The sequence below is a fragment of the Diceros bicornis genome, chromosome 26, assembly GCF_020826845.1.
Source record: "Diceros bicornis minor isolate mBicDic1 chromosome 26, mDicBic1.mat.cur, whole genome shotgun sequence".
NCBI lineage: Eukaryota > Metazoa > Chordata > Mammalia > Perissodactyla > Rhinocerotidae > Diceros > Diceros bicornis.
Window position 1 is genome coordinate 12,821,862 of NC_080765.1, and position 19,563 is coordinate 12,841,424.

A 19,563-nucleotide genomic window follows, 5' to 3' on the forward strand; every position below is an offset into this window, starting at 1 on the left:
GGTATATAAGATTTACCACTGAGGGAAGCTGGGCGACTCTGTACTATTTTTACAACTTCCTGTGACTCTGTAATTATTTCAAATTTAAAAATTAAAAAAAATAGCTCCCCGAAAGTAGAACCCAAAAGCAATGCACTGGAGTGAGAAAAGGTGCTGAGACGGTTGCCGTGACCAAAGGAGAAGTCCCTCAAGGCCCACCTGCACCCCTACACCTGCCTCAATTCCCATGAACAGTCCTCTCTCCCAGGAGGTGGGGGAACTGTCCGTGGTACTGGCCAAGACCAGCCATTCCATTAAGCAATAACTCCCATCTCTTCTTACTCAAACATGTTCCAGACGTTCTCTCTCTCTCTCTCCCATGCATCTTCATGTTATCGTCCCTCCTGGATCCTACAAACACACTGTCCCATCTCTATGCACCACACCCCACACCCCACCAAGGGAACAGAGACTCCAGAGTAAGATGTGCTGTCACAGAAAGAGATGCTTCTGTGCACGTCTGCGGAAGCATGTAAATTCCAAGCCTGCTGCATTTATAGAGAGAAAAGACTGGAGGGACAGAAACCAGAATGTTAACCACGATTATCTTGGTGGTGAGATGAATTGATTTCTATTTTCTTCTTTGTATCTAACTGTTTTCTAAAGTTTATGTAATAAAAAGATTACTTCTGAGATAGGAAAAAAATCAATACAAGTTATTATTCTATAAAATGCCATTGATGGCCCCCTACTGCCCACAGCCCTGCTCTAATTTCTTTACGCTTGCGAGGCAGGCCATCCAAGCGTGGCTCACCCACCTGCCTGGTCCTGCAGCCCCTGGCCCCACCACTGCCCCACTTCTGGCCTCCAGCTGCACCTACCTGTCCCTTGGGCTGGGGGTGGGGTGGGGTGGGTGCCTTGGTTCCTGCCCTTCCCTCCAGGTGGAAGTCCTTTCTCTCCTCCCACCCCCCGTCTCTACCGTGCCCACTCCTGTTTGTCCTTCAAGGTCTTGAGCAATGACCTCTGGAGAAGTCTCCTTGCTCTGCATGGGAAGCGATGGCCTCCTCCTCCTGCTCCCCTAGCACCTCACCAGTGCGCACTGGACGGCTGGCTCAGTGGCTGCCTCTTCCAAACGGCCCCCACGCCTCTCCCGTTCGCCACCCACCCCCCCACTGTCTTTGCGGCACTCTTCTTGCCTCGGCTCTCTCCATGGTCTCTCATGCATGGACTCCATCACTGGGCTCCCTGCCTCCTGGTTTTCTGGCCATTAAGCCAAGGGGGAGCCCCGCGGGGGAAGGGAGGGAGGAAGGGAGGAGAGTGGGGTTGCCTCTGGATCGCGGTCCTCCACTGGAGGCCCCATTCCAGGCCCTGGTAGGCTCTCTGCACAGTTACCCCTCCCTCGAGCTTCTCCTCTCATCCCAGGGGTCCAAGGTCTGCTGCCAGCTTGGTGCTGCTATCCCTGTGGGTCCCCTACACCCTCTCTCAGGAAATGGTCCTTTGGAGGCAACCGCCCTTGAATTACTCTATTTTGGGTGTCACCTCTTTCCTGTTGGGACTGTGACTGATCCACTCTCAAGGGAGGGGGACAGTTTTCGCTGATGTCTCCAGGACGTCTGGTACACAGTAGGTGCTCTGTAATTGTATGCTGAATGAATGAAACATCAGGAACATCCGTCTTGGATTTTCTGCCCTCTGTTCTCCGTGGTCCACCCTGGTGAGGGAGGACACGCAGGGCTCAGCCATGCATTTGGCCTCTGCTCTCAGGTGGCCCTAACACCTCCCCTTCCTGTGTCCATGCCTGTTGCCACATGCCACTGTGGATGGGGTGAACCTCCCATGCCCAGTCGTTGAGCTCAGCCACATGACTCTCTGGCCAATGGAACATTAGCAGATGTGACCACGGGGGCTTGCTCCCCAGCCATCGCTGTGGCCTGGCTTGCTGGAGCACGAGAGACATGTGAAGCAAAGCTTGGGCCTCCCAGTGCCCCCTGTCCCCACCTGCCACCCCCAGATACGTGGGTGGGCTGGCATGTGAGCCATAACGTGTACCGTGGCTGTTATGTGGTGTCATCAGGCCAGTGGGTAACTGATACACCACTATGGATCATGCAGCCTCCGCCCAACACAACACCTGATCCTCTTGGTGACCCAGTGCAGAGGACGGGGCAGGTGTCAGCAACTCCACTGAGACGCAGAGAGGTCAGTGACTTGCTGTGGTCACACAGTCGCAAGTGGCAGAGTCTGGGTTTGAGCCCATGCTTTTGGCTTCCAGACCCCACATCTCACAAACCAACATGAGCCGCCTTCCGGGGCTGCCCCTACCCCCACCCAGGAAGCTGGGCCCCGATCCCAGCCACAGGGTAGGGCTCACCCTCCCAGATCTCCTCCATGCTGTGCTCTGAACTCAGTTCTGAGCCCACAAGGCCTCCAACCTCTCCCAACTTTGTAGCCTCCATCCTCCTTCCTCACCGTGGTTTCCCGTATCCAGACCAAACGCCACCCCTTCCGGGAGGCCTTCTAGGCTCTTCTCAGGCAGGAGATCCCTCTCCTCCAGCCTCCTGTGACCCATCCTGAGCCAGGTCCCCTCCCTCTGCGTCGATGCCCTGCTGGCCTGGGTACTCGAGGGTAGGGGGGGAGTGGATCCCTCTCTGGGTTCCAACAGTGTTTGGCACAGAGCCCTGCACATAGTAGGTGCTTAATAAGTGTGTACTTCTTCCTCTGTGTGGCCACTCTTGTCAGCTCCACTATGACCTCCTTCGAGGAAGGGCATGGAGACATACGGGTCTGCGTCCCCAGGACTGGCCAGGCATTGGGCACTCGGGGCGGCCTCTGTCTGACCCAGGTGTCTGGGGTGGGCTGAGCTTCTGGAACGGGCATTCTTGCTCTCAAGCCCCACACCCTCCCCCTCTTCTTGCCTGCCCCCTGCGACCTCTGCTTGGTGGCAGTGCTCTCAGTGGTGACATGTCCCTCTCACACACCTGGCCCGTCTGGCCTGTTGCCCTGCCTACCCGGTGCAGGCAGCTCTATTCTGTGCCCGTCGTCCTCCGATTCCCTATAAATAGCCAATTTTATCTCCTCAGTGACAGGGAGCAGCAGGCTGGCTGGCCTGACCCCGCTTCTGTCCCATGGCCAGGACTCACCACATTCCTGTGTGACCTTGGGTGAGGCAGGCCCCTCTCTGGGCCTCCTCCCACCAGCCCTGGGTCCTGCCTCCTCTCCTTGCCCCTGCCGTCCTGGGTGTGGCCTCGTCATCTTTGGCCCACTCATGTGTAAGGCTCCCCTTGTGCTATCTCCCTTGGACCCCATGGCAGAAGGTGAGGGGCTGCCCAGAGCTGGGGGAACCTGGGGTCTGGCAGGTCAAGAAGGGCGGGGCAGGGCGTGTGGTGTCCTCGGAAATGACTTTGGAGGGGCTCAGTCAAGGGAGCCAGTCAGAGCCCACCCAGATCGTGCAGCCCACGTGGAGGCCTCCTATGTAGGACCTTAGTGGGATCACCTGAGCACAGAGGCCAGGACTGGGCGGGCCAGCCTGGAGGAGGGCAGACTGGCCCGGTCCGCAGCGCTGCGTGGCCGCTGGGGCTGCAGAGTCAGAGCTGGGCCCTCTGAGAAACCACTGGTTTCCACTCAGCCTCGGAAATGATCCCCAAACTTGAAACAGCTACTGAAGAAAGGGGTGAGCGTCCTGTCACCAGCGATGTGCAAGCAGAGGCTGCTGATCTTAGGGCTGCTCCCAGCCCTCACCCCCCACGCCCCACCCATTCCTCCCTCCCCAGCCCCCTGCTGAGTCAGGCTGGAGGCCCAAGTCCTTTCCTGGTGACCCACCAGACCCTGAGAACCTGCTTCCACCCTCTGCTCCCTGCTCCAGCATCTCCCAGGGCTCCCCCTTGCCTCTGGGGGGCAACTGATCCAGTTCCAGCCCCCACTCATGCCTCACTGGGTCTTTATTGGAAACTGAGACTAGGAATGGGTTTGCCCTGGATGGAGGGGTGGGGGTGGGGGCCTTAGGAAGAGGAGACAGCTCACCCCAGCCAGGTAGAGAGCAGTGGTTAGAAGACTTGGCACCCGGCAGGAGAGCAGCCCCAGGGCCGTCAGTGGGAAGGAGAAGCCAGGGTGGGACACCCCTTCCCTGCAGGGCCCTGGTCTCCCCCTCCCCCTGGGAGAAGGTGGTTCTGTGGGACCCAGGGCTGGGGGTGGGCACAAGGCCTCCACTCTGCTGGCAGGTAGACGTGAGGGCCCAGAAATGGCCTCTCCCCCTCAAAGCCTTGCTCTGGCCCCTGAGGGCGGGACGAGAGGGAACCTATGGCCTTGGCAGCAAGAAGCACTGGAGCTAGCCACGGAGAGGGAACTCCTCTGGGCAGAGTGTTGGGAGCCGGTCTTCTCTGGAGATTTTGAACCATTGGGTGCTGTTCACACGTGCACTCAAACCATTGTCTCCGAATTTGGGGCCACACCAAGGCGGGCGGGGGATGGCAAGACACCTGTGGAGGGGGCTGCGGGTCTGAGAGGCTGGCTCAGGGCTCCAGCCTCCCCGGGGCCTGCAGTATCAGGGGCTCAGGGCCCTTTCCCTGTAGGTGGGGTTCCAGCCATTGCAGGGTGCCCACCCGACACACCTCCAACCTCTCATCCCCACAGACACGCAAACCCACGCCATCCACACTCACCCGTCACCTCTGGCCGCCCACAGGCCACGCACACCCACTCAGCTTCCGGGCTCTGTGCACGAACTCCTGCTCACACACACAGTCAGATACACACAGCACGAGAACTACCTCCATACACCCACACCCTCTCGCACACCCACACACGCCCAGGGCCCCGCACCTGCCTCCTCAGCTCCTTCCTGTCCAGTCCACACCTCCTCTCATTCTCAAAGCTGCTGGACCTTCTCCAGCCGTGTGTCGGCTGCTCACTTCTCCCACCGGCTCTCGCGTGCCCCTCACCCGTGGTCACTCGGGGTCACTCTCGCTCTCTCAGGAAGAGAGCTCAGTGGTGGCCCACCCGTAACCCCAGCCCCACCCAAGGTCCAGATCAATAAAACCACCCCTACACCGGACATAAAAGAAACCCCAACTCTTTCCCTAAACCCCACAGTAAAAACCCAGCACAAACAAGTATTTGGGTTTTTTCCTTTGCAGAATTTTTTTTTAGTAGACATAGTCTTTGTTTTCTTTCTCATTTTACAGCAAACATTGCAAATATAGAAATATTTTTCTGTACAATAGAACGACGACAGTGTACAGTGGGGACTGGGTTGGAGCACACACACCCAGCCCGTGCCCCTTCCAGCCACCCGTGAACCGTCCACAGGCACAGCCCTCCCCTCCCGCAGGGCTCCAGGAGGCCACCTGGCCGCCTGCATTTGCTCTGCCTTCCTTGGTGGCCTCCGGAGGTGGCAACGAAGAGACACACTGAACAGAGTCCACAGCAAACCACGGACGGAGGAGATCACGTGAGGAGTCGAGAGGCCGTGCCGGCCATGCCCCCATGTCTCGTGTTTTATGTCTTGTTAAGATAACTTTACTTTTATTATTTTTTTTAAAAAAAGGAAGAAAATAGAGAAAGAGAGAGAAAAAGAAAGAAGGCAGAGAAGAATCAAGAGGAAAGACAATGAAAAAAAATTCCCCATACCCACCCCCCATCCCTAAGACACAGTTTTCCGAAGTCCCTTGTGTGTGTGTGTGTGTGTGTGTGTGTGTGTGTGTACAGGTCGCTTACTCCAGGAGACCAGCTCGGGGCAGGAACACGCGCCCGGCCGCAGTTCAATTCTGTGGGCACCATCAGCACCCGGTCTCCACCTTCTCTGCAGGGCCCGGGCTTCAGCGGCTACTGTCACACGGGTGTGCGTGTGCGTGTGTGTGCGTGTGTGTTGGGTTCGTGTGAGAGTCTCTGGGTTACAAATAGCTGCAGAGTCTTGTGTCCTTTTTGGTCCAGTGGGCATCACGAGTTTCGGGCGGGGCGGGGCTGGGCGCAGCAGTGGGCGCATGGCGGGCTCAGGACTTGTGCTGGGCCGACACGCCCTTCCAGTAGTCCAGGATGTCGTGCAGATCCTCGTCTTTGGCGAACTGGACCTTTTTGCGCAGGGCGTGGCCGGCCGCCATGAACTCCTCGTCGTCCTTGTGGCGCCGGCGGCTCAGTCTGAAGCGCTCCCAGATGCTCTGGGAGGCCCGGCAGGTGTACTCGGGGCTGGAGGAGTAGCTCAGGTTGTGGTACTGCGGGGACAGCTGCGAGTAGGCCAGGTCTCGGGGTCGCGGCCGGGTCAGCGGCTCCAGGATGGACGCCTTGCGGCTGCCCAGGCTGTCATGGGGTGGGGGCGCGGGGGGGTGCGGGCGGCTCGGCGGGGTGGGAGCCGGGGTACGAGTGCCGGTGCTCGCCGTACTGGCGGCCCTTCTCGGCCTCGGCCCGCAGCACTGCGGCCGCGGGCGTCACAGTGAGGATGGCGTCAGCCGAGGGTGAGCTCTTCTCGATGTACTTGGCTTCGGTGGCCGCTGCCTTGTGTGCGCCGGTGGCCTCGGCGCGGAAGGCCCGCGGGCTGCGCACGGAGCCGCCGGACGGGGTGCTGGCGCGCGGCGGCCCGGCGGCCGCCTCCACGCTGTGGTGCCGCTGCAGGCCGTGGCTGAAGGTGTCCTTGTACACTGGTGACAGGAAGCCATGCTTGCCGGCCAGCGGCTCGGATAGCAGCACAAGCTGTGGCTCGGCCGTGGACACGGCTCCGGACTTGCCACCCTGGAAGGAGGTGGACTCGGACTTGAGCGCGTCGATGCAGTTGTTGATGATCTGGTTGACCTTGTCCACCTCCTTGGCGATGGTGGAGATCTCGGCCACCGAGCTCTGGCTGTCGGGGCCCGGCCGGCCCAGCTCGCAGTCCCTGTGCTCCGCCGGCTCCCCGGTGCGCACCTCCATGTAGTTGCCCTTGCCGGCCTTGGGCGTCTCGCCGCTCTCCACCAGCTTGTACTGCTCCACCTCGCTGGCGGCCGCCGGCAGGTAGGGGATGCGGGTCACGGCCTCGGGGCCCAGCAGCGGGCCCTGGGACAGCGGGGCCAGGCCAGGCGCTTCCATCTCGGGCCCATACTTGAGTTCGATGATGGTCTTCTTGAGGCTGCTGGCTGCGGCGGCCGAGGCCGCCTTCTTGTGCTTCTCCTCCTGGCGCCTCCGCTTGCGCAGGCAGTAGTAGACGGCGCCGAGCACCAGCACCATGCCGAAGAGACAGCCGAGGATGGTCATGATGTAGTGGGTGGCCGTGGAGGGGCTGGGCACGGGGCCCGGTGGGCTGGGTGGCTTGGGCAGGCAGATGGTGAGGCAGGTGTGGTTGTGGTGCAGCCCCGAGCTAGTGGAGACCACGCAGTAGGTGTAGTTGGTGAGCGTGTAGAGGTTGGTCAGGCGGATCTCCTCCTGGGCCTTGGTCAGCCTGGAGACGGTGGACGACTTACTGTTGTTGAAATGCTCCAGTGTGTACATGCGGTTGAATGGGCTAGGTAGCTGGACCGTGATGGTGGCCGAGTTCTGCGTCAGATGCTTGACCTTAATGAGCGGCCGGGCCTCGGCCTGGGTGGCCAGCGTGGGCAGGGCCACCAGCGGCGTGGTGCCGTCGCCAGAGAAGCACTCGTCGTCGGCGCAGGGGGCCTCGCTGGGCTCTGGGGGCAGTGGCGGCGGCGGCGAGCGGCCGGGCGGCGAGCGGCCGGGCGGCAAACGTCCTGGCACTGGGTGGGGCTCAGCCGCGTAGGAGCCGTCGGTGCACACGGACTGCAGCTTGCTGAGGATGCTGCGCTGGCCGTGGCGGCCCTGGCCCAGGAGGAAGTAGCCAGAGTAGAGTGGCGGTGACTCGCACTGCATGCGGTCGTAGGTCTGCGTGGCGTTGGTGAAGGCCGCCAGCCAGCGCAGGAAGCCCAGGAGCTCGCAGGAGCAGTAGAAGGGGTTGCTGTAGAGCTCGCACACGGAGAGCTTGGCCAGGCCGGCGAAGGTGGAGCTGTGCAGCCGCTGGATGCGGTTCATGGACAGGTCGATATTGACGATGTTGGGGCACTCCCAGAAGGCGCTGGGCGTGACCACCTCGATGAGGTTGGCCTGCAGGTACAGGTACTCCAGCTTGCTCAGGCCGCGCAGCACGCCCTCCGTCAGGTTGCGCAGCCTGTTGTAGCCGAGCTGCAGCACCTGCAGGTTGAACTGGCCCGAGAAGGCACCGTCCTCGATGTAGCCGATCTCGTTCTTGGTGAGGTTGAGGTATGTGAGGTTGCCAAAGCGGCTCAGCGAGGCGTACTGCACGCTGCGGATGCGGTTCTCGTTGAGCCGCAGGTCCACGATGGTGTTGTTGATCTGCTGCGGGATGGCCTCGTACGGCGGCTGGTTCTGGCTGCAGATGGCCAGCCACACGAAGCCCTTGTCGCCCTCGATCAGCCAGCAGTCGCCGCGGGCCAGCCCCCCGGCATGCAGCAGGGTGGCGGCCGCCACGCACATCCACAGCGTGCCCCACCGGCACCCGGCCATCGGGAACGCCCTCGCGGGAGACCCCGCTCAGCCTGCCCGGGGGGACTGGGTGGGGGGCTGGGCTGTAGCCCCCGAAGGGACAGAGGGGCGGGAGGGGAGGGTGCCTGTACTCTCAGGGGCGTCCTGTCCCAGACTGCATGGTCGCACGGCACAAGTGCTGGGAGGGATGTGCCTCCCTCACTGCCAGCCACCTCTCGTCGTCCACCCGCATCCCGCCATGGCTGTGGCCTCCTTCCCCATTGACCTGGGTGTCCGGACAGCTCCACCCTGCGCCTCCAGCTCAGCTGGTCTTGCTGCAAAACAAAAGAGGAGAGAGCAGGTCAGGAGGGGCTGGGCGTCCCACCAGTCGAGTGGTCAAGCGGGGACCTGCATCCAGCTCAGCTGAGCCACATTCCGGGAGGCCTGCAATGACGCAGGGTAAGGCAGGGTGACAGGAAGTGCACACTACGTACTCACCAGGATCGTCTGTGTGTCCTGGGGGTGGGAGGGAAGGGTGAGCCCTGGCTCCAGCCCTGCCTCAGTTTCCTCCTCTGCAAAGTGGAAATGACACCACCTGCTTGGCCACGTGGTGACCACAGAGAATCAAGAACCATGTGCCTGGCCCGGTGCCATTTCATCAGAGTCCCCATTTGTCAGATGAGGAAACTGAGGCCCAGAAACGTGACCTAAAGTCTCACGGCTGACGAGTGTCAGGGCTGCTCTGGCTGGCTCTAGCCTGGGACATTCATGTGACAGATGCTCTGCTTTACCACCTGAAGACTCGGTGATGCCTGCTGCTCCCAGCAGGGCCCGGCCAGGCACTCGCAGCCACCTGCAGGGGGTGCTCTGAGCCCCTGGCTGAAGGGTCCTCCCCTGGCCAGCAGAGAATCTTCCAGAGTTCCTGGGCTCCCCTCCAGGGAGGCACTGTCCAGGCACCCAGGACAGCAACATTCTGGGTCTGAGCTCTCCTGTGGTCTGGCCCAGGAGCATCATGCCCCTCTGGTCCTCAGTTTCCCCCAGGAGCCAGCTGGATGGCCTCTGCAGCTTTCCACCTGGCTCGGGGGACCTGGGGCTGTCACCATCCCACGTTGGTGGATCCTGGCAGCAAGGCCTGGAAGGAGGGAGTGGCTTTCAGGCTCCCCATGGCCTCCTCAGGCCCAGATGAGGACCCGACCACTCTGGGCCCTCAGACGTGATGTGCCGGCGCCAGAGCATCTTGCTCTGTGCCCCTCCATCCCCACCAGACCCTGAGCTTCTCCGGGACAGGCCTGTCCCTCCCGTCTCCAACCCCCAGTGCTGGCACGGATGCCCAGGACGTGACTGTTGGACCACGGGGAGAGCACTCCAGGCAGGGGCCGGGGTGCGTGTGGGGAGACGTGGCTGGATGCTGCATGGGGTTTCCACTCCCTCGCAGACCCCCGCCCTGCCTGACAGGAGGACCGCTGGCCCGCGGGCCTCACACCTCTGCCCCTCGTATTTCTCCCGCAGGACAGACGAATGCGCGTGCGTTTTCTTGTTAAGATGTGGATTTACAGCGGCCTCTGTAACCGCTCTGTGGCCTGGCGGGCGGCCAGCTGAATGTATTTCACTGATATTGACGTTTGCAACTAGTCTGCACTGAGGCGGTTAAATTAGGAGAAAAAAACATAATGATGTGAAATAGATTTCTTTCTCCTTTTGGAAACTTCATAAAGAATAGTTTTGATCTGGCTCCTGGGGAAGTCTATTTCTGATTTAAAGAGGGGGAGAGATCAGAAAGGGTAGGGGTGGGGGCTTGGGTGACATCCTAGTGGGCCATGGGGAACCCACCCAGGGCTTAGCCTGGAGTTGCTTTGCGACTTTGTGCACTGGGCCTCTCTGGGCGGGATCGGAAATGGCTCTGGGTGCAGGTGGGCTATGCCTGAGTCTCCCTCCCCGAAGGAGGGAGCCTGCTAGAGAGAAGCTGGGATCCTTGCATGGACTGGCTGGTGATATAAAACCTACAATCCCAGGGGGAGCTCGTCTCCAACATCACCATCATCTCCACCACCTCACAGCACCTGTGGGGACCTCCCTCCCTCCCCACCGGGCGCCTGCCCCATCTATCAGATGCCCAGACGACCTGTGCCGATGCTGTGATTTATGTCGCCTGGGGCTCCTGAGAGGCTGAGAGCCCCTGGCTGGGCAGGCTCACGGGCAGCCGACAGGCCCCGCTCCCTGACGTGCAAGAGCATCCTAGACAGAGGCTGGCAGTGGGAGGTGGGAGCAGGGGTGGTGACCAGCCTGGGGCTGATGGAGTCTGGCTCCAGCCTCGGGACGGGGGTGTGCGGAGCAGCAGGCCCTCGAGCCAGTGTGGCGCCTCGGCAATGCTGATCGTAATCACCTTTAATCTCTTGCTCAAAATAACCCAAAGTCAAGTTAAGGAGGATTACAGGCCCTAAAGAGCCCTCATCACAGGCGGCGCTGGAGGAGGAGGGCCGGGCCCAGGGCAGCCCAGCCTCTCCCTGCCTCTCCCAGGGCCCCTCAGCACCACGGGGGCTCTGGGGGCTGGAGAGCTGCATGCATACACATGTGCTTACACACGTGTGCTGGGCTCTGTGCCTGTGTGTACACACAGGTCTGCATGCATGAAGGCACAGGCCGGGTTTGTAAGGGGTGAATATATTTCGACACACATTTACTGGGACGTGCATCAGGACCATCTGATGAGCGTGTGCGTGTGCATGTGTGCCCGTGAAAGTGGCCCCATCCAAGCGTGCACGGGGGTGCCGGCCCCTCTGAGATCCAGCCGGGCCCTGCCCCAGCCTCTTCTGCTCCCTGCTCTTCCCACTGCCACCATGGGCACCCCTACCCCCAATGTGACAGTCTAGGAATCTGTGCTTCTGACTCGGCACCTTGTGAGTGGCAAGCGGGTCCGGGGACCAGTTTCGCCTCCCCCGTGCACCCCCCACACTCTGGAGCCTCCTCCATCACGCTGGCCTGCGTGATGAGGGAGGCAGGGCTGGGTCTTGGCCCTGAGGACTGGGCGTGTCCCCACCCTGGGCTCCCTCTGGGCAGACCTGGTGCCCCGTTCTCACCTTTGTGCTTCACACCTGCCCTCAGAGCCTGGGCTGAGTGGGAGCCAGGCTGCTGGGGACGAGAAGTCCTCCCCATCCAGCCTGGCCTCAGGTGGAGGGATCAGCTAGGAGAGTGGGTGTGACCCTGGTGGCTGTCCCCCAGGCCCAGGAAGAGTTGCCTCTGCCCCTTCGATAGCCCCCATGACCTCAGCCTTGGAGGGACCCCAGAGTTCCACACCTCACTTTACAGAGGAGAAACTGAGGCCCGGAGAAGAGAAGGCCTTGTCCAAGGTCACACAGGGAGTGAGCCTGTCCTCCTGTCGGGGGTGGGGGCTGGGCAGCAGGTCCAGTGGGCACCTCATCACTCCAGGAGGCCCCTCAGTTGCAGAGGCTGAGCTCCTCAAGGCCCCCTCAGAGCCACTGCATGTTGCGTCAGAGTCACCGGGTGGGGGACAGGTCGCCGCCCCGGGGGTCTGGGAGCCCTGTGACGCCCGACAGAGGTAGGGCCTCAGGAAATAGCTGTCCAGGGAACTGGCTGAACCACCTAGAAAGGTTCTGAACAGATCACGACCGTCCCCAAGCCAGCCCTTTCCTCTCAGGGCTCATGTATTCACTCACTCACTCCACCACGAGCCCCCCACCCTCGCTCCCTCCTTTGTTCACACACACACACACACACACACACACACACCTGGTCCCTTGTGAGCGGTAAGTCACTCTAAACAACTGTTCCCAGGACACCTACAGAGCGCATGTGTGGGGCCGGCGGGGTGCAGACCTGCATCACACCAGTTCCCCCACCCCAAACTCAGATCCTGCCACAGGTAGAGGCCGCAGGGCCCTGGGAGGCATGGGGCAGTCATGGTCCCCTCATCCTGCCTGCACCTGCCCCCACTGGTCCCCCGGCCCCCATGCTTCAGAGACACTCAGAGGCAGTGGCCACCTTCAAATGTACCCCCTGTGTCCCCTCTGCAGCCCTCAGACCCCTCCCCGCTCCTGCATCATTAGCCGGTTTCCTCCCCTCTCCTGCATCATTAGCCCGGGACCGCCTCCCCCCACACGGCACCCATGGAACTTTCTGCGATGGTGCAGATCGTCTATACTTGCGCAGTCCAACAGGGCAGCCACTGGTCACATGTGGCTACTAAGCGCTAGAAATGTGGCTAGTGGCTGTTGTACTGGACAGCACAGTTCTAGAACCTTCCATAAAAAAACCAACTTGAACTGAATACCCTCGAGCCACTGCCCTGTCTCCCTTCCCCTTCGTGGCAGATTTTCTTGAAGAGGTTGCCAGCGGTTTCTATCTCCACCGCCTCACTTTATCTTCTCTTCTCAGCCCCTCCAGTGCAGCGTCCATCCCCCATGCCCTCTAAGCCATCAAGGTCACCAGTGACCTCTGTCTTGCCAGCTCCAAAGGGCACACTCCTATTTTTATCTCTCTCCGCCTCTCGGCAGCATTTGGCCCACGTAACCGCTGCTCCTCCCTGAAGTGCTTTCTGCTCCGGGTCTCTGAGCCGCCACCCTCTCCCATCCCGGTCTCCTCCACTGGCTGCCGTCCCCTCTGCTGGACCCTCTTCCTCACCCTGACCTCTAACCGTCCGCCTGGCCAGGCTCCGTCCTCGGGCCACACTGCTTCTCCTCACCTCCCCAAGGTGGTCCCACCCCTCCCGTGGCATCAATGCTCTCTCCATGCACTGGGCCCCCAGTCCATCTCGCCAACCTTGACAGCCCCCAGATCCTAGACTCAGAGACGTCGCTGCTCCCCTCTCAAAGTCCATACTCCCCACGGGGAGCTCTTCATGCCTCACCCCCCACCACGTCCTTCAAACCAAAAATCGACGTGTCATCCTCAATTCCTCTCTCTCCTCACCCCCAAAACCAGGTCCAGAAGCAACGGGGTCGACTCCATCTCCAAATATATCCGGAATCACCACCTCCCGCCACTCCCACCATGCCGCCCTGGTCCGAGCCACCACCATGTCCTCTGGTGGCTCCACCTCATGTCCTGGTCCCCCATAATCCATTCTCTGTCTCGCAGCCAGAGGGGCCTGGAGCGCCATCATGGGATCCTGCCACCTTGCCAAGAGCCCTTGAGGACATCCATCCTCCCACATGAAGGTCCACACCGGGTCCCACAGCCCCACATGGTCAGGCCTCCACCTCCCCGCTCACCTTCCCGCACACACCACTCTCCTCCTCCCGCTGCAGGGCCCTGCTCCCTCTTCTGGAAAGCTCTTCCTTCTCATGCCCCTTCCTCTCATTCAAGTCCTAGAGTCACAGCCTCCCCCACAGCCGTCCCTGCTCCAGCTCTGAAGCAGCACCCTCGGCCCATCACCCCATCTGACGTGTCTGCCTCACACTATCTCCCTGAGGTGTTTCTCGCTTAGTTACTTTTTTTGTGTGTGTGTGTGAGGAAGATCAGCCCTGTGCTAACATCTGCCAATCCTCCTCTTTTTGCTGAGGAAGATTGGCCCTGGGCTAACATCCGTGCCCATCTTCCTCCACTTTATACGGGACGCCGTCACAGCATGGCTTGACAAGCGGTGCGTCAAGGGGATCCGAACAGGTGAACCCCGGGCTGCCGCAGCGGAGCGTGCGCATTTAACCCCTCGCGCCACCAGGCCGGCCCCAGTTACTTCTTTATTCACTCTTGGAATGAAGATCCTCCCCCCACTGGGGTGTACACTCCAGAGCAGGGGCCTCGTGTCCCGCTCACTGGCACCCAGCACACGGGAGCAGTTCAGGGAGCGCGGGACCCTGGCTCAGAGTCACACCATGCTGGGCGCCGGCTGGGACGCGTCCGCTCTCAGTGTTCTCAGCTGTAAAGTGGGAGTAAAAACGCCTCCTCCCCGAGGGCTGGGGGTTTGTCACAAACATTAGCTTCTTTCCACATGCTGTCAAGCCGGTGGGAACTGTCACTGCTCTCTGAGGGGACACAAAATGCCCACGTGGCCACTGGCACAGCTCAGGTTGGGCACACCCCGCCTGAGCCTCCTCGGGTCTGTAAATCCTAACACATCGATGGGACTGGAAACACACATCTGTTCACGTCCTCACTCTGCACAATACCCCACGCGCCTCCTCACCCAGACGATGGAGAGCCCGGGGAGCTGGGCCGGGAAAGGCCACGCCGTCCAGGGCTTGCTGGACACCAGGCTGGTGCCAACATCTCTGCCCGCGCCCTCTCACCAATTCCTCACGACAGCCCCGAGGGACACATGACGATGACCCCAATTCTTAGAGGGAGAAACCAAGGCCCGGGGCCCAGCCTGGCCACATCACAGGGGAACCTGGACTTGATTTCTGGCTCTGACAGGAACCAGCTGTGTGGCCTCGGTTTGCTCGTCTTTAAAATGGGGTCATTTCCCCAACAGGCAGGTTGAATTTGGGGCCAGTCCCTGCTCAGCTCCCTTCTGCCTTCAGTCAGCGGGCGTGGGCCGTGGGGACAGCTCGGGGGCCCCTCTGGCTGCAGCTGGTGGGGCCGAGGGTGCCCAGCATAGATGGAGCCCCCAGACCCAGGTGGTGCCCCAAGTGGTTGGGGTTCGTTTGCACATACCCGAGGCCAGCCTTTGTGTGTGCGTGTCCATCCATGTGTCTGTGGGCACACACGTGTTTGCCCTGCATGTGTCTACACGTGCATATGCACATGTGTCTGTGTGGGTCTGACAGTGCCTTTGTGTCTATGGGTCACTTGAAGGAGGGCACTGGGACCTGGGAGGGAAGAAGAGAGATGGGAGGGCCCCAGGAAAGGGGGCTATGTTCCTGGCCCTCAGGACCGTGACAGTGTGACAAACAAGACACTCTCAGAGCCATCCCATCACTAAGTCTCACCACAGTTCTACAAGGTGAGAGGGACGTGGGACATGGACAGCCACCATGCCCTCTGTGGCCCGGGGAGAAGCCAGAGGCCCCACGAGCGAAGGGACATGCCCAGTGGTCATGGAGCTGCTGCTTGGTGCCGGGGGAGGGGGTGGGCACGTGGACACCCTGGCTGCCTTGGGGCGTCAGGCCCTGCCCAGCCCTACAGGGAGGGGTGGGCGATCACTGGGCCTCCATTTGATGGGTCCTAGCAGATGAACAGGAGTTTGTTAGGCAAAGAAGAGGGGTGATGGGTATCCCAGGCAGAGAGGGTGTGTGCAGAAGTGTGGAGGCAGGAAGCACATGCATTCAGAGAAGGGCGCCGCTCCAGGGCGTGTGGGGTGTCCAGGAAGCAGGCAGTGATGGGCAATGCCGTGGCGGGAGGTGGGGCGCAGGGCCCTGCGTGCCGGGAGAGAAGCCTGGTCTTTGATCCACCCTTTTCCTCGCCCTTACCTTCCAGGCACTGTGGGAACCCTCCCCCATGGGGGATCCTCTCCTTCCTCTTAACACTGGGGCGTGGAGAGAACCAGCCACAGCGGAGAGGGCGAGGGGCCAGGGATGTGAGCCCGAGCCCGAGGGCTTCCCCAACCCGCCTCCAGGCCTCAGTTTCCCCACCTGTAGCATCAAAGAGCTGAGCCAGATGCCTCCAAGGGCCCTTTCGATTGTGAGATGTCCAGAGCCTAGTGTCTCCCTGGCCGGAGCCCCCCGTGACGTCTCCTGACCACACACACACACTCACACGCGTTGCCCACTGCAGAGAGCACCTCCGTCGCCCAGGGACGATGCCAGCGTGAAGCTGGCACTGAGTTCGTTCTGTCACGTCAACTCTGCTGCCTGTGTCGCCGCTAATGAAATAAAGAAATATGGTGGTTCCAGGCTTTTAAACTTCTTATGACCGGATTTGCATAATCGCCGCCGCTGGGCTGGGACGGGAGCGATCCGTCTACAAACACTGTTCCTCTCCTCGATTTGGAGCCCAGACCAGAGGCCAGGGCAGTCTGGGGCCGGGCCAGGCTGGTTTGAGGATTTTGCTGATGGTGCGGACTCTCCGCCTCCAGAGGGAAACTTGGGCGGAGGGCCAGGCACACGGGGAGGTGGGGGGACAAGTGGAAAGTTATAGATCGATAACTTTTTACCCTTCCAATGTTGTGCCGATAGATCATGTTTACTGCTAATCTTTGCCTGCCTCTGCGGCCTGGCTCTGCCGCAGAGCCCGCGGGGCTGCGATGGGCACGTAAGGGCTGCTATATGACCTGGACCAGCCAGGGCAGGTGTGGGGCGGACCTGCTCGCCTGAAGGGGGCACGGGACCACCTTGGGCTTCAGATTCCTAGGCGAGGACGTGAATGTCGGCTCTGCCGTGCTCTGGCTGTGTGACCTCGGGCAAGTCACTTAAGCTCTCTGAGCCCATTTCCTCCTCTGTCAATGGTGATCATCGCTCCTTCCCAGGGTTACGGTGAGGAAGACATGACCAGATTATTCGAGGCCTCCAGCACGCTGCCTGGTACATGGCTGCTCTATAAACACTCTCGTCCTTCTCCAGCTGCTCCTTGGCCCCAGGTAGACGGAGGAGGGGACGCACAATTCCAGGCAGTGTGGGCAGACCAAGCAGGCCAGCTGGACCCACCTTGTGAGTTTTACTTCGGTGAGCCACCACTCTGGTGCCCACATAAGGGGGGCCCAGTGAGGGCTGTCCCCGGCTCGTCGCCCACCTAGAACCTGCCCTCCCCCCTTCTTCTCCCTCCCCGTTTATCCACGGAGGCTGGCGGGGCTCCCGCAGCAGGCGGTCCAGCAGTGCTGACTCAGCAGGGCTGGATCCACGGGACTTGGCCACAGGGTAGGGTCTGGCAAGCCCCGACCTCAGCTGGCCCTGGCCTTGTCCTCCGGGAGGCGTAAGGCAGTGTGACCATCGCCTGCATCGCGCCCCCCACCCCACAGGGATGCAGAGGGCACTAGGGAAGGTCGAACGATGGCCTGGGAAGGGTGGCGAGTGCCTGAAGCACCTGCCAGGTGACTTTGGGTGGCCCACGCGACCCCTCTGAGCCTCACGGGCTTCACCCTCCTATCCAGAGTCTGTGAGGAGCAGGAAGTGTGCAAATGGAGGTGACCTCTTATTTCCTCCAGGACCCTGCACGTATTGAGTGCCTACTGTACACTGAGCCCCTTCTCTAATGTCCAGGGAGGCAGGTGTCAGTGTCCCCCCAGTTAGATGGATGGGGAAACAGAGACTCAGAAAGGAAAACGGTTTTGCAGAGGCAGAAAGTCAAGATTTTCCCAGAGTGAGGTCAGTGGCACACAGCATCAGCATCCACCATGCTGATGGTGTTAAAAATGCACCTTCCAGCCTCAGCCCCAAGTTTCCTGAGGGCCCCTGGAGCTGGAGCCCAGAGCTGTGCAGCACAGAGTGCTGGCCCCGGAACGGGGGCTGGGCTGCTGGGTCCAGGAGTTGCAGCGGGAAGAGCTCTGGGCAGGGCCTGGGGCTGGAGTCCTGCCTCCCGGGATGACGCCGGGCTCACTCCATCCCTCCCCCCTCCAGCCCGCAGCCCCAGGCTGCTCCGGAGTTAATTAGGGACCCAAACATTTAAAGGTCTGTTATGCTTCCACTGGGCATCCTTTTAAATTAAAAAACATGACATATGGCATCGTTGGAGGGAGAAATCACTTTGCAATGGTTTCCTGCTCAGGCGCTGGCAGGGATGCAGGGATGTGGGTGGCTGCCTGTCTCCCGGGATGAGGAAGGACGTGTGACCCTCTCCAGGAAAGCAGTCTACCCCCTACCGTCGAGAAGCGTGTCACTGACGCCAGACAAGGGTCTAGGTGTCCAGAGGACGCCTGGCACTGTTCCCCATCACACCCTTGTAACCCTGGCAGCCAGGAAGTTCTATCTTTAGTCTGACCTGAATCTCTCCAGTTGTTTTGAGGGATGGCCGGTTTGAGACTGAAGGTGGAGACTTGCCGGCTCTGCTCTTCCTAGTAGAACCCTGACCTCCGAGAGCCCCGAACTCTGGGAAGACCTTCCTGATCACCCCCGAGCCCAGGGATTCTGTCCCTGTTCTAAGCTCTGACCCTAGACTAGTGGGAGGGCAGGACCTCGTCCTAGGAAGTTGGAAAGGCCCTTTGGGGATGCTACTCCACTCTCTGTACTCCGCCACCCCGGGGTCCTCCCACAGACACGGTGACCGTCGCCCACCCTGCTCACCCGGTCAGGCCTCTGCGCACACAGGTCCCACCTCACATCACCATTGCCGTGATCATTTAATCAGAGCATATTTCCTGGCCGCTATTAATTGTGCTAAAGATTTTGGGCATGGTTTTTGAGCAGAGATTATAAATTAGCAATTAGTCCTCAAATGCTAAATTAATAAGGGAAATAAAATACCAAGCGAAGTCCAATCTGAGAAGTTATCAGCGATGCCAATGGGCTGGGACGCAGTCAGGACACGTCCGCGATGCCTGGCTGACGGTGCTCTGGGTGGGCCTTGGTGGCTGCTACGCCAGGTGGGGAAAACGGTGCCGCTCTGGCGAAGGGGGGATGGCGCAAAGACAACGCAGAGAACAGCCCAGCACAGTCCCCTCACAGCTGGGGCGTTTCCACGTCGCAAACGGGGCTCTCTCCGCGTGTTACCAGAGTGCCGTCACGACACCGGGATTCTGACAAAGCTCCGCCCCACAATTATCTTCCGACCGCCAGGGTCCTCTAGTGCCTCGAGACATTCGGGGTATTGGTTATTACCGCTACCACGGCCCGTACCATCAGATGCCAAGAGGCCCCATCCCTTCAGGAGGCTGCCCTCCATCACCGGCCCCCTCACGCACCAAGTAATCCCCCGGACACCTGTCGGGGGGCTGCTGCCCCCGGGGCACTGGGGTTCCAGAAGCAAAGGAGCCTCAAGGGTCCGTCTCAGCCTTGAGAACAAAAGCACAGTACCCCTGGACCTCATCACAGGCCCTTCCTGCAGCACCGTCCAGCACCTGCCCCGCTGTGGCCTCAAGCTCGCCTCTCGGGAAGGAGGCTCCTGGAGGGGAGGCCAGCACCATGGCCAGGTCTGGGCCCACAGGCTCTTGTGGTTAATTCACGTCATCAAATCAACACAGTCCCTCCTCTACCCCGCATGGCTCCCACTGCTGTGTAGCTTGGGCAACTCTGGGCCATTCTGAGACCAGACACCCGCCTCTAACCGTGAGCATCCTTACAGTCTGACCATCAACCTGGAAAGTATTTCACTGGTGTAAAG

At 60.6% G+C, this 19,563-nt stretch overlaps 1 protein-coding gene across 1 annotated transcript in view; it reads right to left on the bottom strand.

The window, feature by feature from the left end:
• Positions 1-5,090: 5,090 nt before the first annotated feature.
• The window catches only part of ELFN1 (extracellular leucine rich repeat and fibronectin type III domain containing 1), a 70,438-nt gene continuing 55,965 nt past the window's right edge, over positions 5,091-19,563 (bottom strand). The window contains 2 exon segments of the mRNA XM_058569420.1: positions 5,091-6,297; positions 6,299-8,750. Of these exon segments, the coding sequence (XP_058425403.1) occupies positions 5,967-6,297; positions 6,299-8,457 (2,490 nt within the window). The 5' untranslated portion in view covers positions 8,458-8,750 and the 3' untranslated portion in view covers positions 5,091-5,966.